Consider the following 26,268-nt stretch of genomic DNA (forward strand, 5'->3'; position numbering starts at 1 on the left):
TTCAGGGTGTGGGTCTCTCGGTCCACGGGCGGTTTCGGGTGGCCACTGAGAAGACTCTGTTCGCCATGCCGGAGACTGCAATCGGTAAGTCGATGCACTGGCATCCGCAACTTCCTTCCCCTGAGGTCCATGTTTGGCTCATGTTGTTGCGAGTGTGTTGCCTTGCTTGGCACGGTCACTCCAGTGCATTAATAATAAATGGGCCACGCAGACATAAGCATTGCAAGAAGAGCATCATCATCAGCCAGATATGAACAGGCCAACAGGCTGTTCTGTAGCTGTTTCTCTGCAGTTGTCTACTGCTTTACAAAGGCTTCGCATGGCATGATGTGGCAATTAAACCTTTCATATTTTATGGTAAAAAAAAATAATTAAATGCTGATCTCATACTACCAAGCAGCATATTTCCTCAGTTATATGGTAAAACTTCTTTCAGTTGACAAAGTAATTAGTACAAAAAAATCTTAACACCTAGCTAATTACACAATAGCTTGTTACCTGTTTAACCCCAAGGTCAAAATCTCTTATTTGTTCAAACTACAGTAAGTATCTAAAATCTGAATATGAACCTAAGTGCACAAATTGATGCGGCTATATCAGTCTTGTTATTTTGAGTGTTTATGGTTATGGGGACCTTGGGAACCATAGGAAAATACTGTTTTATGTGGAAACTGACAATATAAAGTTATGCCGCGTGAACAGAGGGTATGCAGATGATCACCTATCACCTGGTGGGCACTACTTGCGATGGAAGGATGGAATGCTTGCCACGCGGCCAACTGCAAATCAAACGGTCGTTAAAATGCTTGAGGCCAGTCTCACACAGAGCCTCAGTGTTGATCATTGGTCTCGGACAGTCACTCATACCCACTTGCACTTTGTGCCATGTTGCCAGGTGTGGGGTCGCCCAGAAACCGTTCCACTAGGCATAATGGACACCTTACCGTCTACCTTACCGTCTCGATTATCGAAGATGGGCCACTTTTCCTGAGACGATCGATTTTAATGAACAATAGAAAGCTTTCATGGCACCCCATGTGGTAATGTGTCCCAGATCATTTCGGGAGTTTCTTTTCTTCTCTGTTATGTTTTGATGATTGTCTTTACTAATTGCACCACACTGGCTGATGCCGTAGTGGCTCCCCTCTTATACTGTACAAAGATGAACAGCACAGTCATCAACGGAGGACATGCCTCTGAATCGATCCAGATGCTTTGCTGTGTTTTTGGCAGGTTTTGTACTAGCCTGTAATTATCAGTGTGGTTTGCAGTGAAAGGGGTCATCTTGTATATCGACCCAGTAGTAATAGGCCATAGAGATGCATAATGTCTGAAATGGGACTCTTCTTCTATTATTAATGAGCCTCCCCTCTTACGTTTGCTAGTCTTATCTCAGGGTTTCTCACAGCAATTAAGTTAGTTCTGGTGGTTGTCCACTCCAGGCAAGCAAGTTAGAGTTGGAATTGTTTCTTCTTTTTGGAACCCTCACAGTCTGTACACATGCTATAGGGCATTTGTCCCAAAATATAAATCATCTTCACAAACCTTTTGAGGGCCATATATGAAGCGAGCCATTTAACCCTTTTTTGGTTCTATTTAGCACCATATATTCTAGCAGCGTATGTTCCCGACTCAAATTGAAATGTCTTCATGTTTTGGACTGTGACAGTTTGTACATTGTCAGTAATTATTCTGAAGGATGGTGTGTGCTAGGTCTTTATCAATCACCTCTACGCACTAAGGTTGGGCGATATTACAATAGCATCGTCTGTCGACGATGGTGACCATCGTGATGTGACAGACGATGGTTTAGCCTATTTGAACTTGACTGACGCCGCGCAGTAAAAAACGGACGTTCCGAGTAATTTGTGACATTCTGAGTAATTTGCCAATTCCTATTTACTATAGCCTATTTCAATAAATATGTCATATAGCCTACAGAACGCAAGAGGGGCATGTAGTCTAGACAGAGTGGAGAATTCCACCAAAGCAGCGCAAAATGTCCAGTCAGAAAATATTGTTTTTCTCTCTCTGTCAGTGCATGGGCATTAGGCTATAGCCTAAACCTTTTTTATATATAATAGACACCAATGCAGCCTATTTTTTAAATATCAAATCATTTCTGGGTAACAGTTAAGTACCTTAATGTGATTGTTTTCAATTAAAATGGTCTAAAAGAAACAAATAGCTTCTTAGCAAAAAGCAATTTCTCAAGCAAGAATTTTGCTAGGACTGTCTGGGAGTGGTCTGAGTGGGGAGTAGAAAATGGAAAATTAGCTGTTATAGACCCCTTTCCGTGTTTACAAACATTGCCACACGAGGGTGATGCGTGCAAGTTGGTGGCAGAACAAGGGGGAGTTCTTATAGAACGCCAGCAAAAAAAGCCTCTATTTACATGTTGCTTATGAGTGCATTTCACAATTATTTTGGATTATAATTGGATTTTAAGGCTCTTATGAATATCCTGCTTAATATAATGTTTGTGTCATCTCAAATCAACTGCGTTTATACTTAAACACTTCAACTTCAACCAGTAAAATGAGCGTTAGCGTTCTAGCTAACAACTGCTGCATCCAAAATAGTTATTTTACAAAGATCACAACCAAATATAATCTTAGCGACTGTTGAATGAAAACATCATTGTAAGTGTATGAGAACCCCAAAAAGTTATTTTGTTTAAAGTAATAAAAACTTCAATCTAGGCTATGATGAATGGGCGCAGATGGCAATGGCCTTCTTAATGCTGCCAAGAGTCGCACGCATCTGTGCGTGACGTCAGTGTGACGTGTACTGGAAAAGGGTTTATTGCCAGAGAGGTTTACTTTCTTATTGGTCCATTCACTCTTTTCAAACAGCTGTTACACTAAAAGTTTCATAATATTATTCCAACTAATCACGTTTTTGACTGCACTTAGCCTGTATTTCCTTCTCTCCATTCGATAGGCTATGAATATGACTGAAGGCTACGCTTTATTCATGGCTTACTCCAGATCAAACAATTAATGTTTTTGAGTTCCATCTCAAAAAGTTATTTGAATAGCCTAGAAATGTAAGGTAGCCAGAGGACTAATAATGAGAAAGAACAGACAATATCAATAGCCTACAGAAAAATCGAATGACAAGTTTAATCAACATGCGCGCTGAGAAAATCCCTCCATGCGAGGTTGAAACCAAATGGCCAATAACCTATCCTCCTACTAGGCCTATCATAAAAGTTTTAAGACAGGTTAAAGTTATGAACAGTAGCTTATTTCCCAAATATTCTAGGCTACGAAGGTGTTGTTGTGGCTTAAAAAAATTAAAAGAATGAAAGTCTATAGCCTAGGCATAGGCTATTCTCAATTGCAGCTTAATGAGAGATAGAACAAACAATATTATTACATTTACATTTTACATTTTAGTCATTTAGCAGACGCTCTTATCCAGAGCGACTTACAGGAGCAATTAGGGTTAAGTGCCTTGCTCAAGGGCACATCGACAGATTTTTCACCTAGTCGGCTCTGGGATTAGAACCAGCGACCTTTCGGTTACTGGCACAACGCTCTTACCCACTAAGCACAACGCTCTTACCCACTAAGCTACCTTTTCTATTATTTTATGAGGAAAATACAGCAATTATTATCCAGTTCTGAAGACGGTTAATCTCGGTTACCCAGAAGTAAAATTCTCACGAGAGTTTGTAATTTCCTGTTTTACTTCTGGGGGGAATGCCGATAACAATTACATTTTAGTCATTTAGCAGACGCTCTTATCCAGAGCAACTTACAGGTAGTGGATGCATACATGTATTTTATTTTTTTCATACTGGCCCCCCGTGTGAAACGAACCCACATCCCTGCCGGCCAAACCCTCCCCTACCTTGGACGACGCTGGACCAATTGTGCGCCGCCCATGGGTCTCCCGGTCGCGGCCGGCAGCGACAGAGCCTGGACTCGAACCAGGATCTATAGTGGCACAGCTAGCACTGCGATGCAGTGCATTAGACCACTGCGCCACTCGGGAGTGATTACCTTTGTGCAAAGGAAGGAAGCAAGGTCTCCTCCCTCGCAAACGGAATCTCTCGGCCCAACCCCTCCCTTCCGCAAATTTCACCCATGTTTATCATGGCCAAAAAGCAACAACAACAAAAAGATCTAACATTTTGACTTTGTGGCTGTGGAATCTAGTGGAAACTGCTTATCATCCACACACGGGCTTCAAAATCACTGCACCATTTTAAGCACCGCCTTCACGCAATCCTGATTCCTCCAAATAATCAACGACGAAGACCCAAAACTAGGAACTACTGCTGCTCGTAACCTATTATAGCTCAGTGATTCGTAATCACATAATTCTACTTGAGCCTTGACAGATTCTCAACGTTTCATCTGTCCATGAGAATCAGTCCACGAGAGATTAGAAGGCCTATAATCTAGCTCACTATGGTAAGACAGTCCGTTACTCATCAGTCACTGCTCCACCAGAAAGGAATATTAGAAAATATTTGCCATTGCCTGCACTTAGCCTCTGCCCAGGCTTTCAACAACGTTATCTTTTGTCAATTCGTCCAGTTGCATTCGATTTCATTCTATAGCCCAACTGTCGTTTTAGCGGAGGACAAAGGTTGACATCGCCCAACCCTACTACACACACACACACACACCCTCTTTATTTGCATACAAATACACATCCTGGGACGCACATATACAGTTGAAGTCGGAAGTTTACATACACCTTAGCCAAATACAGTTAACTCAGTTTTTCACAATTCCTGACATTTAATCCTAGTACAAATTCCCTGTCTTAGGTCAGTTAGGATCACCACTTTATTTTAAGAATGTGAAAGGTCAGAATAATAGTAGAGAGAATAAAAATAAAATAAAATCTTTTTTTTTCTCACCTTTATTTAACCAGGTAAGCCAGTTGAGAACAAGTTCTCATTTACGACTGCGACCTGGCCAAGATAAAGCAAAGCAGTGCGATAAAAACAACAACAACACAGAGTTACATATGGGATAAACAAAACGTACAGTCAATAACACAATAGAAAATCTATATACAGTGTGTGCAAATGTAGTAAGTTATGGAGGTAAGGCAATAAATAGACCATAGTGCAAAATAATTACAATTTAGTATTAACACTGGAGTGATAGATGTGCAGAAGATGTGCAAATAGAGATACTGGGGTGCAAATTAGCAAAATAAATAACAATATGGGGATGAGATAGTTGGGTGGGCTAATTACAGATGGGCTGTGTACAGGTGCAGTGATCGGTAAGCTGCTCTGACAACTGATGCTTAAAGTTAGTGAGGGAGATAAGTGTCTCCAGCCTCAGAGATTTTTGCAGTTCGTTCCAGTCATTTGCAGTAGAGAACTGGAAGGAATGGCGGCCAAAGGAGGTGTTGGCTTTGGGGGTGACCAGTGACATACAGTGAGGGAAAAAAGTATTTGATCCCCTGCTGATTTTGTACGTTTGCCCACTGACAAAGACATGATCAGTCTATAATTTTAATGGTAGGTTTATTTGAACAGTGAGAGACAGAATAACAACAAAAACCAGAAAAACGCATGTCAAAAATGTTATGAATTGATTTGCATTTTAATGAGGGAAATAAGTATTTGACCCCTCTGCAAAACATGACTTAGTACTTGGTGGCAAAACCATTGTTGGCAATCACAGAGGTCGGACGTTTCTTGTAGTTGGCCACCAGGTTTGCACACATCTCAGGATGGATTTTGTTCCACTCCTCTTTGCATATCTTCTCAAAGTCATTAAGGTTTCGAGGCTGACGTTTGGCAACTCGAACCTTCAGCTCCCTCCACAGATTTTCTATGGGATTAAGGTCTGGAGACTGGCTAGGCCACTCCAGGACCTTAATGTGCTCTTCTTGAGCCACTCCTTTGTTGCCTTGGCCGTGTGTTTTGGGTCATTGTCATGCTGGAATACCCATCCACGACCCATTTTCAATGCCCTGGCTGAGGGAAGGAGGTTCTCACCCAAGATTTGACAGTACATGGCCCCGTCCATCATCCCTTTGATGCGGTGAAGTTGTCCTGTCCCCTTAGCAGAAAAACACCCCCAAAGCATAATGTTTCCACCTCCATGTTTGACGGTGGGGATGGTGTTCTTGGGGTCATAAGCAGCATTCCTCCTCCTCCAAACACGGCGAGTTGAGTTGATGCCAAAGAGCTCCATTTTGGTCTCATCTGACCACAACACTTTCACCCAGTTCTCCTCTGAATCATTCAGATGTTCATTGGCAAACTTCAGATGGGCCTGTATATGTGCTTTCTTGAGCAGGGGGACCTTGCGGGCGCTGCAGGATTTCAGTCCTTCACGGCATAGTGTGTTACCAATTGTTTTCTTGGTGACTATGGTCCCAGCTGCCTTGAGATCAATGATAAGATCCTCCCGTGTAGTTCTGGGCTGATTCCTCACCGTTCTCATGATCATTGCAACTCCACGAGGTGAGATCTTGCATGGAGCCCCAGGCCGAGGGAGATTGACAGTTATTTTGTGTTTCTTCCATTTGCGAATATTCGCACCAACTGTTGTCACCTTCTCACCAAGCTGCTTGGCGATGGTCTTGTAGCCCATTCCAGCCTTGTGTAGGTCTACAATCTTGTCCCTGACATCCTTGGAGAGCTCTTTGGTCTTGGCCATGGTGGAGAGTTTGGAATCTGATTGATTGATTGCTTCTGTGGACAGGATTCTTTTATACAGGTAACAAGCTGAGATTAGGAGCACTACCTTTAAGAGTGTGCTCCTAATCTCAGCTCGTTACCTGTATAAAAGACACATGGGAGCCAGAAATCTTTCTGATTGAGAGGGGGTCAAATACTTATTTCCCTCATTAAAATGCAAATCAATTTATAACGTTTTTGACATGCGTTTTTCTGGATTTTGTTGTTGTTATTCTGTCTCTCACTGTTCAAATAAACCTACCATTAAAACGATAGACTGATAATTTCTTTGTCAGTGGGCAAACGTACAAAATCAGCAGGGGATCAAATACTTTTTTCCCTCACTGTATACCTGCTGGAACGCATACTACGGGTGGGTGTTGCTATGGTGATCAATGATCTAAGATAAGGCGGGGATTTGCCTAGATGTGATTTATAGATGACCTGGAGCCAGTGGGTTTGGCGACGAATATGTAGTGAGGGCCAGCCAACGAGAGCGTACAGGTCACAATGGTGGGTACTATATGGGGCTTTGGTGACAAAACGGATGGCACTGTGATAGACTACATCCAACTTGCTGAGTAGAGTGTTGGAAGCTATTTTGTAAATGACATCGTCGAAGTCAAGGATCGGTAGGATAGTCAGTTTTACGAGGGCATGTTTAGCAGCTTGAGTGAAGGAGGCTTTGTTGCGAAATGGGAAGCCGATTCTAGATGTAACTTTGGATTGGAGATGCTTAATGTGAGTCTGGAAGGAGAGTTTACAGTCTAACCAGACACCTATGTATTTGTAGTATTCTTATTCTAAGTCAGACTCGCCGAGAGTAGTGATTCTAGTCGGGCGGGCGGGTGCAAGCAGCGTTCGATTGAAGAGCATGAATTTAGTTTTACTAGCGTTTTAAGAGCAGTTGGAGGCCACGGAAGGAGTGTTGTATGGCATTGAAGCTCGTTTGGAGGTTTGTTAACACAGTGTCCAGTGACGGGCCAGATGTATACAAAATGATGTCGTCTGCGTAGAGGTGGATCTGAGAGTCACCAGCAGCAAAAGCGACATCATCGATATACACAGAGAATAGAGTCGGCCGAAGAATTGAACCCTGTGGCACCCCCACAGAGACTGCCAGAGGTCCAGACAACAGGTCCTCCGATTTGACACGTTGAACTCTATCTGAGAAGTAGTTGGTGAACCAGGTGAGGCAGTCATTTGAGAAACCAAGGCTATTTAGTCTGCCAATAAGAATGCGGTGATTGACAGTGTCAAAAGCCTTGGCCAGGTCGATGAAGACGGCTGCACAGTACTGTCTTTTATCGATCGCGGTTATTATATCGCTTAGGACCTTAGAAACCAGATTGCATAGCGGAGAAGGTACGGTGGGATTCGAAATGGTCTGTGATCTGTTTGTTAACTTGGCTTTCAAATACTTTCGAAAGGCAGGGAGAATAAAATAATATAATTGCAACTTACAGCGCTATTGGGGCCGACTACTTGGCGTTACAGCGCTCTACCAGCTGAGCTACAGAGGACCAGGATGGATATAGGTCTGTACCAGTTTTGGTCTAGAGTGTCACCCTCTTTGACGAGGGGGATGACCGCGGCAGCTTTCCAATCTCTGGGGATCTCAGATGATACGAAAGAGAGGTTGAACAGGCTATTAATAGGGGTTGCGACAATATCGGCGGCTAATTTTAGAAAGAAAGGGTCCAAGATTGTCTAGCCCAGCTGATTTGTAGGGGTCCAGATTTTTCAGCTCTTTCAGAACATCAGCTGTCTGAATTTGTGTGAAGGAGAAGCTGGGACGGGGCATGGGCAAGTTGCAGCGGAGGGTGCAGAGCTGGTGGCCGGGGTAGGGGTAGCCCTGTGGAAAGCATGGCCAGCTTTTATTTAATCACATTCCCAGTGGGTCAGAAGTTAACATACACTCAATTAGTATTTGGTAGCATTGTCTTTAAATTGTTTAACTTGGGTCAAACGTTTCGGGTAGCCTTCCACAAGCTTCCCACAATAAGTTTGGTGAATTTTGGCCCATTCCTCCTGACAGAGCTGGTGTAACTGAGTCAGGTTTGTAGGCCTCCTTGCTCGCACACGCCTTTTCAGTTCTGCCCACACATTTTCTATAGGATTGAGGTCAGGGCTTTGTGATGGCCACTCCAATACCTTGACTTTGTTGTCCTTAAGCCATTTTGCCACAACTTTGGAAGTATGCTTGGGGTCATTGTATATTTGGAAGACCCGTTTGCGACCAAGCTTTAACTTCCTGACTGATGTCTTGAGATGTTGCTTCAATATATCCACATCATTTTCCTTCCTCATGATGCCATCTATTTTGTGAAGTGCACCAGTCCCTCTTGCAGCAAAGCACCCCCACAGCATGATGCTGCTACCCCTGTTGCTTACGGTTCGGATGGTGTTCTTCTGCTTGCAAGTAACCCCCTTTTTCCTCCAAACATAACGATGGTCATTATGGCCAAACAGTTCTATTTTTGTTTCATCAGACCAGAGGACATTTCTCCAAAAAGTACGATCTTTTGTCCCCATGTGCAGTTGCAAACCGTAGTCTGGCTTTTTAATGGCGGTTTTGGAGCAGTGGCTTCTTCCTTGCTTAACAGCCTTTCAGGTTATATTGATATAGGACTTGTTTTACTGTGGATATAGATACCTTTGTACCTGTTTCCTCCAGCATCTTCACAAGGTCCTTTGCTGTTGTTCTGGGATTGATTTCCACTTTTCGCACCAAAGTACGTTCATCTCTAGGAGACAGAACGCGTCTCCTTCCTGAGCGGAATGACGGCTGCGTGGTCCCATGGTGTTTATACTTGCGTACTATTGTTTGTACAGATGAAGGTGGTACCTTCAGGCGTTTGGAAATTGCTCCGAAGGATGAACCAGACTTGTGGAGGTCCCAAAAAAAATTCTGAGTTCTTGGCTTATTTCTTTTGATTTTCCCAGGATGTCAAGCAAAGAGGCACTGAGTTTGAAGGTAGGCCTTGAAATACACCCACAGGTACACCTCCAATTGACTCAAATGATGTCAATTAGCCTATCAGAAGCTTCTAAAGCCATGAAATCATTTTCTGGAGTTTTCCAAGCTGTTTGAAGGCACAGTCAACATAGTGTATGTAAACTTCTGACCCACTGGAATTGTGATACAGTGAATTATAAGTGAAATAATCTGTCTGTAAACAATTGTTGGAAAAATTACTTGTCATGCACAAAGTGGATGTCCTAACCGACTTGCCAAAACGATAGTTTGTTAACAAGAAATGTGTGGAGTGGTTGAAAAACGAGTTTTAATGACTCCAACCTAAGTGTATATAAACTTCCGACTTCAATTTTAGTCTCTCTCTTTCTCCCTCTCTGTCCCTGTCTCTCACACAAACACTAAGTTAACAGTCTCTCTCTCGCGCACACACACATATACACACACAAAAGGACATGTCCGTGTACTGGTTGAGCTGTCTCAATAATTACTTTCCTGACTGTGCTCCACCTGAGCTGTGTGGTGTCCTTCACTGCAGAGAGGCTGTCTCCAACTGGAGACGTGACCTTCTCTGGAAGTTCTTTGCTCTCTTTCTCTCTCTCTGTGTGTGTGCGCGTGCGTGCGTGTCAAGGTCGATCAATTCATCTATCTTTTTCTTAGAGATAGAGCAGTCATTGTCAGTTACGACTCTGAATTCTAAAGTAATGTTTCCAAGGGTCTCATTGTTTTCCGGATAGGCTACCACTGAAGTAATGCCTCATGTTTTTCATAGAAGAAAAACACTACAGATATTGTTGTTTTTGAACACATGGCATGTGCCCCGAGACTGGCAAGACAGTAGAGGAAAAATAACATAATCAGGATAATCATTAAATTGCACGAACTGAGACCTGTGTGTGTGTGTGTGTGTGTGTGTGTGTGTGTGCCTGGACAGTACAGACCAGCTATTAGCAGAGACAGCTTCTCGGGCGGCGTTAGACTTTATCTAGAACTGAGGGACTAATCCTCTTTTGGGCTGCCTGGCTTTCTACCCTGTTGCTTGGTCACACTTCTCTGGCCCCGAGCCACAAGCTGCAATGCACTTCTCTTCACTTCAGCCTCTACCTCTACAGTGGCCAAAGCTTAAAGCTACAGCTTAAATTCTCAGAACTCAATTCAGTTTTTTTTCGACACTTTCTCTTGCATTTGAATGCTAACGCCAATGGTACGCCAACACTGCTTCCATCCTCTTAGAAGTTTCTTTGATGTCATAGTGAACGGAACTTTAAGAACGTGGCCCAGTTGCATAAAACATCTTAAGTGTTTTCCTTAGGGATTTCCCTTAATGAATAATTTCCCTTTACCTAAGGGAATTGTTTAAGGGCATTGCATAGAACCCCTCAAACGTTTTCCTTAGGTAAAGGCACATAGTTTCTAAACCCAGAGACACAACATCGCGAGACTTCCAGGACGCTTGCGAAGCAGACCAAGCAGACCAGGCCTGGGTTTGTGGTTTAAGAAATCAATAAGATAAGCAAAAATGTTTTCCTTTAGCTGTTCATTTTCTCGAAATCTAAAGGCACAACCTAGATTTGAGACAATGTCTTAAGTAGATGAACGTGTTATTTCTCCAACCTCGTGAAAGTGACAAACTTGACACCTTTTCATTTTTGACCAACAACTTTGATTTGAGTGCCTTTGATTTGACGGCCTGCACATGTGCAGTTCAGCGTGAGATGACCGTTAGACCCGATGACGTGTTTCTGCGCATGAGTTTAGCGAGCCAATGTCGCCATGACATCACCTAGAAGGGTGATTGGGGATTTCTATTGGAGAAGCTTTTTTCTGCCTATCTTCATACTGAAGTGTCTTTGCTTAAGGGGTTTTACAAAAGGTTGAAGGCATGTATGGCAGAAAGAGTCTCTGGTTACCATGGAGATGACCTGATTCACTGACTGAACATCTTGTCAAAGACTGGGAATACAGATATGCATCTGTTGGTCACAGATACTTTTAAAAAATGGGCCTCACAATGGGCCTCAGGATCTCGTCATGGTATTTTTGTGCTTTCAAATTGCCATCAATAAAATGCAATTGTGTTCATTGTCCGTAGCTTACGCCTGCGCGTACCATAACCCCACCACCACCACCATGGGGCACTCTGTCCACAACGTTGCCATCAGCAAATCGCTCGCCCACACGACACCATACACATAGTCTGCGGTTGTGAAGCCGGATGGACGTACTGCCAAGTTCTCTAAAATAATGTTTGAGGCGGCTTGTGGTAGAGAAATTAACATTCAATTCTCCTGCAACCGCTCTGGTGGACATTCCTGCAGTCCGCATGCCAATTGCACGCTCCCAGCACACCTGTGTAATGATCATGCTGTTTAATCAGCTTCTTGATATGCTACACCTGTCAGGTGGATGGATTATCTTGGCAAAGGAGAAATGCTTACTTACAGGGATGTAAACAAATTTGTGCACAACATTTGAGAGAAATAAGCTTTTTGTACTTATGGAAAATTTCTGGGATCTTTTATTTCAGCTCATGAAACATGGCACCAACATTTTACATGTTGCATTTATAACTTTGCTCAGTTTACATCCAAGTAGTTTCTATTACTTTCTAGTAGTGTTGTCTTCAAGTCACTAAACTTGGATTTCGAGTCAAGTCCCAAGTCCAGTGCTTAATTTGTAAATCTGGAGGTGCCGGAACAAAAAGTGAGCGTGAGATGGGGGTGACCTGGGGAGCTCTGAGGTACCGGAACACATGACAAGAAAAAATCACCTTTATAATAAAAGCATTGCATGCATATCATTGCATTTACTCTGCTGCTCTATGCCACTATGCAGAGGCAATTACACAGGGGGAACATTTTAGTAGCCTAGGGTCTTGGCGAGTCCAAGTCACCAATGGTCGAGTCCAAGTCATGAAAATCGGAACCCACAAAGAAAGTCTCTTTCAAACATGGTTTAAGTGTGATCGGGATTTGACGAAATGACGAAGCTGGTCTTGCAAGTGGACATATTCAGATCATGAAGCATTTCGTCCTTAATTTCTTCCACAATCTGTGAGACTTTCAATAGAAAAGTTCAGATCCAATGTCCACTAATGCTTCTTTGAATGCTTCATGCTGAGTGGGTGTAGTGCAAGTAGTCTCACTAGTCTTTCTGCACGTTGACCAGAAATTAAGAGAAGCACAAATGAATCACAGTGATTTTGTTTGAAATTACAATGGAACAGTCTTTCTCCATTTTGACCATTTTTAACATGGGTCTACACTCGCCCAGCTCAATTGAGCTCTCTTAACACTGCATGTGCTGTCCATCTGGGATTTCACTTGGACATCCCTCCCCCATCATCCACCGCCAGTACCTTAACCCCCTCCACCATAGGATTAAGAGATTGTGTTTGTCTTTAACCCTCCAACAGGATTTATAATCTGGCATTTATGATATTACATTTTCAGCCCAGAATCAGGTCAGAGATTCTAATCCCTGACCCTGCTCTTTCTCCCTCTCCCACTAGTGTCGTCATGCCATGGAGAAACCAAGCTCTCTTTACATATCCTCCACTGTCCAATACGATTGCCACGTTGCATAATTTAAGGCAGGAATACTCAAGTCCTTAACAATTTGAGACATCCTTGAAATGTTTCCTAAATGAAGGATAAAAGTGATTTTTACCCTTCACCACAATTGAGCCTCCATTGGAGATTTCTGGAAAGCTGTCTAATAAAAGGGCCTGTTTGAGTCTCTTAGTAATCTTCTTACATTTTACATTTTAGCAGACGCTCTTATCCAGAGTGACTTACAGTTAGTGAGTGCATAATTTTTTTTTAAATATATATATATATTTTTTCATACTGGCATCGAACCCACAACCCTGGCGTTGCAAATGCCATGCTCTACCAACTGAGCTACATCCCTGCCGGCCATTCCCTCCCCTACCCTGGACGAATTGTGCGCCGCCCCATGGGTCTCCCGGTCGCGGCCGGCTACGACAGAGCCTGGATTCGAACCAGGATCTCTAGTGGCACAGCTAGCACTGCGATGCAGTGCCTTAGACCACTGCGCCACTCGGCGCCCATCTTCTGGTGGCCAACTAGCAGCACCTTGATTTCAGGTGCCTGTCTATGTATTGTAGTTGCTCATCTGAGAGACACTCTAGTAGACACCATCTGTATCAAGGGAGGTTTGTCTGCTTGTGTTTTCATTACTGGGCGGTTGTCTTTCTGGGCCTCACAGCAACAACCCAGGACCTCGCTGAGAAGGAAATCAATGGCCCTTTGTCACTTGTTGGTGTAGGATCTGTGACTAGATTGGCAGGTTCCACACTGCCCTTTCAACTTTTTATATTTACCAGAAATTGGGATAGCTCTTCCAACGTTGTGTACTAATGACATTAAATTTTTTATCGCAACAAATATTATGTTTTTGTTTTGTTTTTGTTTTTACATATTTGCACCTGCTATTTGTCCTGGGTTAATTAGCTAATCAATAATTGACTGAAATATGTGTTGCTCAACCACTCTCCCAACTAGATATGTTTCACTCCTTTTGTTGTTTTTTATCTGATTTACAGCACCATGACTTGATTTGTCTTGATTTGCCAGGACTGTTCCCTGATGTGGGCGGTGGTTATTTCCTGCCAAGGCTACAGGGCCAGCTGGGTCTCTTCCTGGCCCTGACGGGATTCCGCCTCAAAGGACGCGATGTCCAGAGAGCAGGAGTTGCCAGTCACTTTGTGGAGTCTCAAAAGGTACTGCTGGGCTAAGGGCTGGGGCTGGAAGGAGGGCGGGCGGGAGGTCAGGGCTCCAGTGGGGAGCCGGGTGCTGAGTCAGTGGGTCCATGGCCAACGTCTGCAGGTGCCAACAAACTCCTGGCACAAAATGGCTGCTCCTTTTTATAGCTGCCATGACAGTGTTGGTGTGAGGCTATTAACAGTAGGGACTAGAGTTCATGCAGGACTACAACCTTGAAAGGATGCAGTTATTTGGCAGGAGAGCAGCAGGGGTCAGATTTCCTGACTACAGAAACAACATTTTACCTGTGTGTAATACAAATAGCTGTAGCCCCCACTGGGAAAATGATCTTGTCCTGAGAGGGTTCCATTTTGGAGAGGTGAAAGTCTTGAATCATGAGTCAAAGTAAAGTCTTGTGGTGTGGTCAAGATCAAGATAGGTAATTCTCCTCCCTCTTTCTCCCAAGATTGCAGCTCTTGAGAAGGAGCTGGTAGACCTGAAAACTCCCTCCATTGAAGAAGTCTCCAGAGTGTTGGACTCCTATCAGAAACGGGTAGGTTGCCTGGCTCCTAAGCAACTTTGTAGTATATTGTTTATCCTGCATTTATTGTAGCTGGGACTATAATAAAGCAAATCTGAGGAAAACACTACCAAAGTTTCACCAACACATTGCCTGCGATACTCGCACATCAAAAACCCTCGACCATTTCTACTCTCCCTTCCGGGACGGCTACAATCAGATCACACCTCCATTCTGCTCCTCCCTTCCTAAAGGCAGAAACTCAAACAGGAAGTACCCGTGGTAAGGTCTGTTCAACGCTGGTCTGACCAAACGGAATCCATGCTTCAAGATTGTTTTGATCACCTGGACTGGGATATGTTCCGGGTTGCCTCTGAGAATAACATTGATGTATACACTGACACAGTGATTGAGTTTATCAGGAAGTGTATAGGAGATGTTGTTTTGCATTCGCGCAAAACAGAAAGCGCGAACGACCGCATTTAACCACGGCAAGGTGACTGGGAATACGGTTGAGTACAAACAGTCCAGTTATGCCGTGCATAAGGCAATCAAACAGGCAAAACGTCAGTACAGAGACAGTGAGGTCGCAATTCAACGGCTCAGACACGAGACGTATGTGGCAGGGACTCCAGATATTCATGGATTACAAAGGGAAAACCAGCCACGTCGCGGACACCAATGTCTTGCTACCGTACAAGCTAAACACCTTCTTCGCCCGCTTCGAGGAAAAAACACAGTGCCACCGACGCGGGCCATCACTGCTTCCAAGGACTGTGAGCTCTTGTTCTCCCTGGCAGACGTGAGTAAGACATTTTAAGCGTGTTAACCCTCACAAGGCTCCCAGCCCAGACGACATCCCTAGCCACGTCCACGGAGCATGCGCAGACCAGCTGGCTGGAGTGTTTATGGACATATTCAATCTCTCCCTATCCCAGTCTGCTGTCCCCACTTGCTTCAAGATGTACACCATTGTTCCTGAACCCAAGAAAGCGAAGGTAACTGAGCTAAATGACTATCGCCCCGTAGCACTCACTTCTGTCATCATGAAGTGCTTTGAGAGGCTAGTTAAGGATCATATCACCTCCACCTTACCCGACACCCTAGACCCACTGCAATTTGCATACCGCCCCAATAGATCCACGGATGACGCAATCACCATCACACTGCACACTGCCCTATCCCATCTGGACAAGAGGAATACTTATGTAAGAATGCTGTTCATAGACTACAGCTCAGCCTTCAACACCATAGTACCCTCCAAGCTCATCATTAAGCTTGGGGCCCTGGGTCTGAACCCCGCCCTGTGCAACTGGGTCCTGTACTTCCTGACGGGCCGTCGCCAGGAGGTGAAGGTAGGCAACAACACCTCCACTTCGCTGATTCTCAACACTGGGGCCCCACAAAGGTGCGTGCTCAGCCCCCTCCTGTACTCCCTGTTCACCCATGATGGGGGGCCACACACGTCGCCAACTCAATCATCAAGTTTGCAGACGACACAACAGTGGTAGGCCTGATTACTAACAACAACGAGACAGTCTACAGGGAGGAGGTGAGGGCCCTGGCGGAGTGGTGCCGGGAAAATAACCTCTCCCTCAACGTCAACAAAACGAAGGAGCTGATCGTGGTCTTCAGGAGACAGCAGAGAGAGCACGCCCCCATCCACATCAACGGGGCCGCAGTGGACAAGATGAAAACTTCAAGTTCCTCTGCGTACACATCACTGACAATCTGAAATGGTCCACCCACACAGACAGTGTGGTGAGGAAGGGGCAACTGCACCGTCTGCAACCTCGTAGCTGGGCTTGGCTCCAGACGGGGTTGTGCGGTCTGCCCAACGCATCGCTGGGGGCACACTGCCTGCCCTCCAGGACATCTACAGCACCCGGTGTCACAGGAAGGCCTAAAAGATCATCAAGGACCTCAGCCACCCGAGCCACGGCCTGTTCACCCCGCTACCATCCAGGCGAGGTCTGTACAGGTGCATCAAAGCTGGGACAGAGAGACTGAAAAACTGCTTCTATCTCAAGGCTATCAGACTGTTAAATAGTCAGCGCTAGCCGGCTTCCGCCCAGTACCCTGCCCTGAACTTTAGTCACTGTCACTAGCCGGCTACCACCCGGTTACTAACCCTAACCCTGCACCTTAGAGGCTGCTGCCTATGTACATAGACATGGAACAGTGGTCACTTTAATAAGGTTTCCATACTGTTTTACCCACTTCATATGTATATACTGTATTCTAGTCATGGCCTATCCTATTTAACTATTGCTGTACATATACTATTCTATCCTATGTATTCTTCAGATATACACTGCTCAAAAAAATAAAGGGAACACTAAAATAACACATCCTAGATCTGAATGAATGAAATAATCTTATTAAATACTTTTTTCTTTACATAGTTGAATGTGCTGACAACAAAATCACACAAAAATTATCAATGGAAATCAAATTTATCAACCCATGGAGGTCTGGATTTGGAGTCACACTCAAAATTAAAGTGGAAAACCACACTACAGGCTGATCCAACATTGATGTAATGTCCTTAAAACAAGTCAAAATGAGGCTCAGTAGTGTGTGTGGCCTCCACGTGCCTGTATGACCTCCCTACAATGCCTGGGCATGCTCCTGATGAGGTGGCCTCCCAGACCTGGACTAAAGCATCCGCCAACTCCTGGACAGTCTGTGGTGCAATGTGGCGTTGGTGGATGGAGCGAGACATGATGTCCCAGATGTGCTCAATTGGATTCAGGTCTGGGGAACGGGCGGGCCAGTCCATAGCATCAATGCCTTCCTCTTGCAGGAACTGCTGACACACTCCAGCCACATGAGGTCTAGCATTGTCTTGCATTAGGAGGAACCCAGGGCCAACCGCACCAGCATATGGTCTCACAAGGGGCCTGAGGATCTCATCTCGGTACCTAATGGCAGTCAGGCTACCTCTGGCGAGCACATGGAGGGCTGTGCGGCCCCCCAAAGAAATGCCACCCCACACCATGACTGACCCACCGCCAAACCGGTCATGCTGGAGGATGTTACAGGCAGCAGAGCGTTCTCCACGGGCGTCTCCAGACTCTGTCACGTCTGTCACATGTGCTCAGTGTGAACCTGCTTTCATCTGTGAAGAGCACAGGGCGCCAGTGGCGAATTTGCCAATCTTGGTGTTCTCTGGCAAATGCCAAACGTCCTGCACGGTGTTGGGCTGTAAGCACAACCCCCACCTGTGGACGTCGGGCCCTCATACCACACTCATGGAGTCTGTTTCTGGTTGAGCAGACACATGCACATTTGTGGCCTGCTGGAGGTCATTTTGCAGGGCTCTGGCAGTGCTCCTCCTGCTCCTCCTTGCACAAAGGCGGAGGTAGCGGTCCTGCTGCTGGGTTGTTGCCCTCCTACGGCCTCCTCCACGTCTCCTGATGTACTGGCCTGTCTCCTGGTAGCGCCTCCATGCTCTGGACACTACGCTGACAGACACAGCAAACCTTCTTGCCACAGCTCACATTGATGTGCCATCCTGGATGAGCTGCAATACCTGAGCCACTTGTGTGGGTTGTAGACTCTGTCTCATGCTACCACTAGAGTGAAAGCACCGCCAGCATTCAAAAGTGACCAAAACATCAGCCAGGAAGCATAGGAACTGAGAAATGGTCTGTGGTCACCACCTGCAGAACCACTCCTTTATTGGGGGTGTCTTGCTAATTGCCTATAATTTCCACCTGTTGTCTATTCCATTTGCACAACAGCATGTGAAATTTGTCAATTAGTGTTGCTTCCTAAGTGGACAGTTTGATTTCACAGAAGTGTGATTGACTTGGAGTTACATTGTGTTGTTTAAGTGTTCCCTTTATTTTTTTGAGCAGTGTACTACATATTCTATCCATATACCGTCCATAATGTCTATACATCCCATCATATATACTGTATACATACTCACTCACTCACTCCGTGACTCCGACATTGCTCACCCTTTTACTTCTTTAGATTTGTGTGTATTGTTAGATTTTACTGCACTTTTGGAGCTAGGCACACAAGCATTTCGCGACCAATAAATTTGATTTGATTGCTTTTTTCCGTTTTGTGTAAATGTTCTGCTTCATACTAATGGGGTTGTTACAGTCATATCTATGAAGGATATACTGTGTGTGTGTGTGTGTGTGTGTGTGTTCACATGCAGTTGGTCTGTGCCTTGGTTTGGTGTGTTCAGGGATAGGGTTTTTATAGCCCCCTATGTGGGTTTATACAGGGGTAATATAAACTGGGACCTGCAGTAAACCAGTGGAGTTGAACACAACAATATGTGGGGTGTAGTGTTGTGCCAACTGGCCTGAGATTTCCTGAAATGGAAATAATTGGAAATGCCAACACTGTCTGCATTGCCAGTCCTTAACATTGTAATACACTCCCAAGAGGAAGAAAGTGAAAACAAGGGAAAGTGTACGTATGTGTTTAACTAGTATCCATGAATTCTGTCCACAGAGCAGTCTGGATGCAGAGAAGCCATTTGTCCTTGAGCAGCACATAGACGTGATTGATAAGTAAGTCCTCTGAATACCATTCTCTCGCAGTCTCCGTTCTTTTTTAACTACCGTAGGTGGTCTAACTGATGGAGCCATGAGCCACACAATAACGTTAGGCAGTGTTACAGAGGTTTGGTTCAAAATGTATTTCTAAACGAGTTGGGTGAGGGTCAGAGAAGTGTATACAGCTAGGAGAGCTTAGTATTTTTTTTTAAGCTGCTATCTATAATACAGTATATTGGAGACCAAAGTCCCTTTGTAAACCTTTGTGAGCAGACTCCAGGAACAGATTGTATTAAAAACCAGTGTGACATCTCTAGTCTCTTCACCCTTAAACTGATTAATGATTCCTGCCAACGCTGTCCTTGTTTTACCGCTGGCTTATGCACCTCTGCGTGTGTGCTCACCCCGAGATGAAACCCAGCTCTTCGAGAGCATGGCCCCGTTACAGAGCATAGCCAGATTTATTGTAATAACACACTGGCAAGGCAGGTTGAATTCCCTCCCATACCAAACAGCTACAGAACATTTTCTTAGCACTGATGACTTTTCTCTGTGATTATAATATGTGTCCATGCGTGACAGAGGCACAGCCTTTCTGGCCTAGAGGACATTGGACCGTGGCGTAACCACAGCCCTTGTAGCAGTACATAAGCCTAAGTCATAGTGGGCCAACTGTTATTAGCATTAAAGGCTTCTCTCTGTTAGTTGCCCTGTGGTAGCCTGAAGGCACTGTTCTTCAAGTATGGTTATAGGTACCCACAGGGTGTGCAGGCTTTTATTTCAGCCCTGGTGTCAGATGTTTTAGTACTGGGCTGCAACAAAAGCCAGCACACCATGTGCGTTCCCAGGAACATAATTGAAGCACACTGCACAACAAAGGGTTCTGTAACATTTAGCATTGGTGCCAATGATTTAAATATACACTAGATGACTAACAGGGGGTGCTGTTTTGAAGCCACAGCGCCTCCATCTTGACACTCCCCCACCGTTGTAAAAATATTTTGGAAGCTAGAGAAATGCATTTATTAATGTCAAAAAATTGTTGCCAAATGTATTCTATTACAGACCCTTTAATGCATACTTTTAAATTATATTATGTGAGCTAAACAACAAAATATAAAATGAAAAAATGTATATAACATTTTCTTAAAGCATAATGTTTTTTAAAGTACTAATGTTACTGGCTCCACCTCAACAAAAAATACTTAAATACATGTAATTTTGTCCTTGAAACATTTTAATAGAAATACTGTTCCTATGGAGGACTGCTTCTTCTGAGGAGTGCCAATATGGCCGACCAGTGGCTTCAAAGCCTCTCATTGGCCAATACATAGCATCACTAATCCAGGGTTTATATACATAATTGATTGGTGCACTGCTAACACAGTTGGGGCCTGCAGCACAGAGAGAGAGAGATCGCCCCTAGTCACTATTTATATGCCCTCTTATCATCAATGAGTACACTGGCCCTGTCTACCGTATGTGTTTGTTATAAAATGCTGTTGTGTAATGTGGGCTATTTTTGACACTTGTCCACGGCTGTTTGGTGTTTCATTGACACACATACTCCTTCTAATGTCTCTAAGTGGATGATTGATTTGATGTTTAAATGTAAACAATTAAGGACTTGGTGGATGTCAATCCCACCTTCACACTAGGTATTATAACATTGGTCTCGTGCCAAAAACGTGTGTATTTTATTAAAATCGTTTTTTCAGTGAGTAGTTTCATTGCTTTAAACATTTTGCACATAATGAAATGATTGACCCCAACACATTTCGGTGCCGACATACACCAGGTCAGTGTTTCCCAACTCCAGTCCTCGAGTACCCCCAACAGCACACATTTTAGTTGTAGCCCTGGACAAACTGATTCAACTTGTCAACTAATCATCAATCCCTCAACGAGTTGAATCAGGTGAGTTTGTCTAGGGCTACAACAAAATTCTATCACATCAATTTTTATGTGTCACATGCTTCGTAAACAACAGGTATAGACTAACATTGAAATGTTTACGTACGGGTCCTTTTCCAACAATGCAAAGTTGAAGATAAAAAAAGTATGTGGACACCTGCTCGTCGAACCTCTCATTCCAAAATCATGGGCATTAATATGGAGTTGGTCCCATATAACAGCCTCCACTCTTCTGGGAAGGCTTTCCACTACATGTTGGAACATTGCTGCGGGGACTTGCTTCCATTCAGCCACGAGCATTAGTGAGGTCGGGCACTGATTTTAGGCGATTTAGGCCTGGCTCGCAGTCAGCGTTCCAATTTATCCCAAAGGTGTTAGATGGGGTTGAAGTCAGGGCTCTGTGCAGGCCAGTCAAGTTCTTCCTCACCGATCTCGACAAACTATTTCTGTATGGACCTCGCTTTGTGCATGGGGGCATTGTCATACTGAAACAGGAAGGGCCTACCCTAAACTGTTGCCACAAAGTTGGAAGCACAGAATTGTCTAGAATGTCATTGTATGCTGTAGCGTTAAGATTTCCCTTCACTGGAACTAAGGGGCCTAGCACAAACCATGAAAAACAGCCCCAGGCCATTATTCCTCCTCCACCAAACTGTACAGTTGGCACTATGCATTGAGGCATGTAGCGTTCTCCTGGCACCCGCCAAACCCAGATTCGTCTGTCGGACTGCCAGATGGCGAAGCGTGATTCATCACTACAGAGAACCGTTTCCACTGCTCCAGAGTCCAATGCCGGAAAGCTTTACAGCACTCCAGCCGACGCTTGGCATTGCGCATGGTGATCTTAGGCTTGTCTGTGGAGATTGCATGGCTGTGTGCTCGACTTTATACACCTGTCAGCAAAGGGTGTGGCTGAAATCCACTAATTTGAAGGGGTGTCCACATAATTTTGTATATATAGTGTAGGTAGGGGTAAGGTGACTAGACAACAGGACAGATAATAGACAGTAACAGCAGCGTATGTGGTGAGTGTGAAAGTGTGTGTGTGTAGGCATATATAGTGTGTGTGTGTGTGTGTGTGTGTTTGAGTACAGTCCAATGTGTGTGCATAGAGTCAGTGCAAGAGTTAGAGCAGAAAAGGGTCAATGCAGGTAATCCGGGTAGCCATTTGATTAGCTATTTAGCAGTCTTGTTTAGCAGTCTTATGGCATGTGGGTAGAAGCTGTTCAAGCCAGGGTCCTGTTGGTTCCAGACTTGGTGCATTGGTACTGCTTCTTCTGGCACCACATGGCAAAGAAATCCTGGATGGCAGGGAGCTCAGCCCCAGTGATGTACTGGGCCGTACTCACCCCACCCTCTGTAGCACCTTGCGGTCGGGTGCCTTGCAGTTGCCTTACCAAGCGGTGATGCAGCCAGTCAAGATGCTCTCAATGGTGCAGCTGTAGAACGTTTTGAGGATCTGAGGGCCCATGCCAAATCTTTTCAGCCTCCTGAGGGGGAAGAGGCGCTGTCATTCCCTCTTCACAACTGTGTGTGTGGACCATGTTAATTCCTTAGTGATGCGGACACAGAGGAACTTGAAGCTTTCGACTCGCTCCAATACAGCCCCATCGATGTGGATGGGGGCGTGCTCATCCCTCCATTTCATGTAGTCCACGATCAGCTCCTTTGTCTTGCTGATGTTGAGGGAGAGGTTGTTGTCCTGGCACCACACTGCAAGGTCTCTGACCTCCTCCCTATAGGCTGCCTCATCGTCGTCAGTCCTACCACCGTCGTGTCTTCAGCAAACTGATGATGGTGTTGGAGTCGTGCGCGGCCACACAGTCGTGGGTGAACAGGGAGTACAGGAAGGAACTACGCACACACCCCCGAAGGGCCCCCGTGTTGATAGTCCGCGTGGTGGATGTGTTGATGTCTACCCTCACTGCCTGGGGGCGGCCCATCAGGAAGTCCAGGATCCAGTTGCAGAGGGAAGTGTTCAGTCCCAGGGCCTTGAGCTTGGTGATGAGCTTGGAGGGGACTATGGTGTTAAATGCTGAGCTGTAGTCAATGAACATCATTCTTACATAGGTATTCATTTTGTGCAGGTGGGTGAGGGCAGTGTGGAGTGCAATAGAAGTCATCTGTGGATCTGTTGGGGCGGTATGCGAATTTTAGTGGGTCCAGTGTGTCTGGGATGATGGTGTTGATGTAAGCCATGACCAGTCTTTCAACGCATTTCATGGCTATAGATGTGAGTTCTACGGGGCGATAGGCATTTAGGCAGGTTAACTTCGCGTTCTTTGGCATGGGGACTATGGTGGTCTGCTTGAAATAAGTTTGTATTACAGACCAGGGGGATAGGTTGAAAATGTCATTAAAGAGACTTGTCAGCGCATTGCTCTGAGTACACGCCGGTATTCCGTCTGTCCTTGTGGCCTTGCGAATGTTAAACTGTTTAACGGTCTTACTCACATCAGCTACGGAGAGCGAGATCACACAGTAGTCTGGAACAGCTGGTGCTCTCATCCATGGTTCAGTGTTGCTTGCCTCGAAGCTAGCATAGAAGGCATTTAGCTCGTCTGGTAGGTTCGCTTCCGTTCACAATGTTAACATCAGCAAAACCGCTCGCCCACACGACGCCATACATGTGGTCTGTAGTTGTGAGGCCGGTTGGACATACTGCCAAATTCTTCTTTTTCTTTTTTTTTTTTACATTGGAGGCAGCTTATGGTAGAGAAATGAACATTCAATTCTCTGGCAACAGCTCTGGTGGACATTCCTCCAGTCAACATGCCAATTGCACGCTCCCTCAAAACTTGAGACATCTGTGGCATTGTGTGACAAAAGTGCACATTTTAGAGTGGCCTTTTATTGTCACCAGCACAAGGTGCACCTGTGTAATGATCATGCTGTTTAATCAGCTTCTTGATATGCCACACCTGTCAGGTGGATAGATTATCTTGGCAAAGAAGAAATGCTCACTAACAAGGATGTAAACAAATATGTGCACAAAATCTGAGAAATTAGCTTTTTGTGCATATGGAACATTTCTGGGATCTTTTATTTCAGCTCATGAAACATGGGATCAACACTTTACATTTATTTTGTTTATTTTGTTCAGTGGAGTGTTGTCTGCAGCTTATCATGAGGTATTCTAACAGGCGAGCAAAAACTAGAGACTTCCTTAACATTAGAGATTGTTCACCAGCTGTTATTAAGAGACACACCCCTCCTCCCTTCACCTTACCTGAGTCTGCTGTCCGGTTTGATGATGCATAGAAAAACCAGCGAGATGTGTATATAATCCATGTCCTCATTCAGCCACGACTCTGAGAAACATAGGATATTAGTTTTCTTCAGGTCCCGTTGATAGGATAGTCTCAAACGAAGCTCATCCAGTTTGTTCGTTCTCCACTGACTGCACGTTCGCCAATAGAACAGAGGTCAATGGCAGTATATTTGCTCGACGACGTAGTCTCGTCAGGATGCTACCTCGCCTGCCTCTCTTTCACCGCCGCTTCCTCTTTCGAGTCCCGGGGATTAGGGCCTGGTCAGGAATAAGCAGAACGTCCAGAGCTGCTGAGTCGTTGAAGTAGAAATGTTCATCCAAATCGAGGTTAGTGATCGCTGTTCCAATGTCGAGAAGCTGTTTTCGGTCATAGGAAATGATGGCGGAGACATTATGTACAAAAAAGTTCAGATCAGCGTAAAAGAACACACAAAATAGCAGAATTGGTCAGGAGCCAGTAAGACTGCTGCTATCCACTGCAGCGCCATCTTATGTGCTGTTGGGGGTACTCGAGGACTGGAGTCGGGAAACACTGCACCAGGTGATGAGTTCAGATGGTGAAGTTAGGGAAAGGGTAGTTGGGAGCTATAGATAGAGGGGTAGGGCTGTGAATTCCATGTGCAGCCCCTCACAACACAGAGTGAGTAGGTGCTGCATTGTGTGTGTGTCTATCTGGGTGTGCATGTGTGTATTCAGCCATATGTACTTCAACTGACCATGTCTCATCCCTGTATACCTGCGGCCCTTAGGCTATTCCAGTCCAACAGTGTAGAGGGGATTGTACACAACCTAAAGACGGACGGCTCTCCATTCGCCCAGAAACAAGCTGAGGTAGGTCCAGCCTCAAGCTAGTTGAAGCTAGTTAGCCTCACCTCGACCTCCATCCCCATCTCCCACACATACGCTACCTGAAGGTAAGGTGGGAGCTTTGGTTAGCAGAGAGAGGGGCTATAGAGAAACTGTAAATGTCACTGTGTAGTGATGCCTATAGAGCATGTTTCAAACTCATTCCACGGAGGGCTTAGTGTCTCCGGGTTTTCGCTCCTCCTTTGTACTTGATTGATGAATTAAGGTCACTAATTAGTAAGGAATTCCCCTCACCTGGTTGTCTAGCTCTTAATTGGAAGGAAAAAAACAAAAACCAGCAGACACTAGGCCCTCCGTGGAATGAGTTTGACACCCCTGCTATAGAGGTCTGTAGAGCTTTGGCTAGCAGAGAGAGAGGCTATAGAGGAACTAAATCTGTCGCTATGTAGAGATGTCTTTGGACTATGTTCTAAATTACTTCATACTCTCATCTCCTCCTTCTTAATGTGAATGAAACCCAGCTAGCCAGCCAGTCTGAAGTCATCTGAGAGTATGAGAACATAGCCCAGGCCGTTAGTCCAGCCTTCAGGGCTCTGCTAACAGTAGTAATTGCCACTCTGTAAGCCCTTAATATGGTTAACCTTACCAGAGTGGCTCAATGAAAGGCTCTAAAAACACCCTTAATGAGGATGATCACCTAACAGAACAGTCCCATCGTCAGTGTGACATTGGGTCAGAAATGCCCACTCTCTCCCGACTGTCCAAAGTCCCCTGTTGGGAAAACACTCGCCATGGCGCAACCTTATCCTGAATGATAAGTACCTCTTTAATAGTGCCAAAAGCCAAGCTGTCCTTTTTTGGATTG

The 26,268-nt window shown here is 44.9% G+C and overlaps 1 protein-coding gene across 1 annotated transcript in view; it reads left to right on the forward strand.

Moving 5' to 3' along the window:
* Window positions 1-26,268, forward strand: part of hibch (3-hydroxyisobutyryl-CoA hydrolase) — a 51,337-nt gene that overhangs the window by 20,694 nt on the left and 4,375 nt on the right. The window contains exons 7-11 of the mRNA XM_041844069.2: window positions 6-84; window positions 14,240-14,385; window positions 14,835-14,921; window positions 19,368-19,426; window positions 25,346-25,427. Coding sequence (XP_041700003.1) covers window positions 6-84; window positions 14,240-14,385; window positions 14,835-14,921; window positions 19,368-19,426; window positions 25,346-25,427 — 453 coding nt within the window. The remainder of the gene's footprint in view (window positions 1-5; window positions 85-14,239; window positions 14,386-14,834; window positions 14,922-19,367; window positions 19,427-25,345; window positions 25,428-26,268) is intronic.

The sequence above is a fragment of the Coregonus clupeaformis genome, chromosome 23, assembly GCF_020615455.1.
Source record: "Coregonus clupeaformis isolate EN_2021a chromosome 23, ASM2061545v1, whole genome shotgun sequence".
NCBI classification, from domain to species: domain Eukaryota; kingdom Metazoa; phylum Chordata; class Actinopteri; order Salmoniformes; family Salmonidae; genus Coregonus; species Coregonus clupeaformis.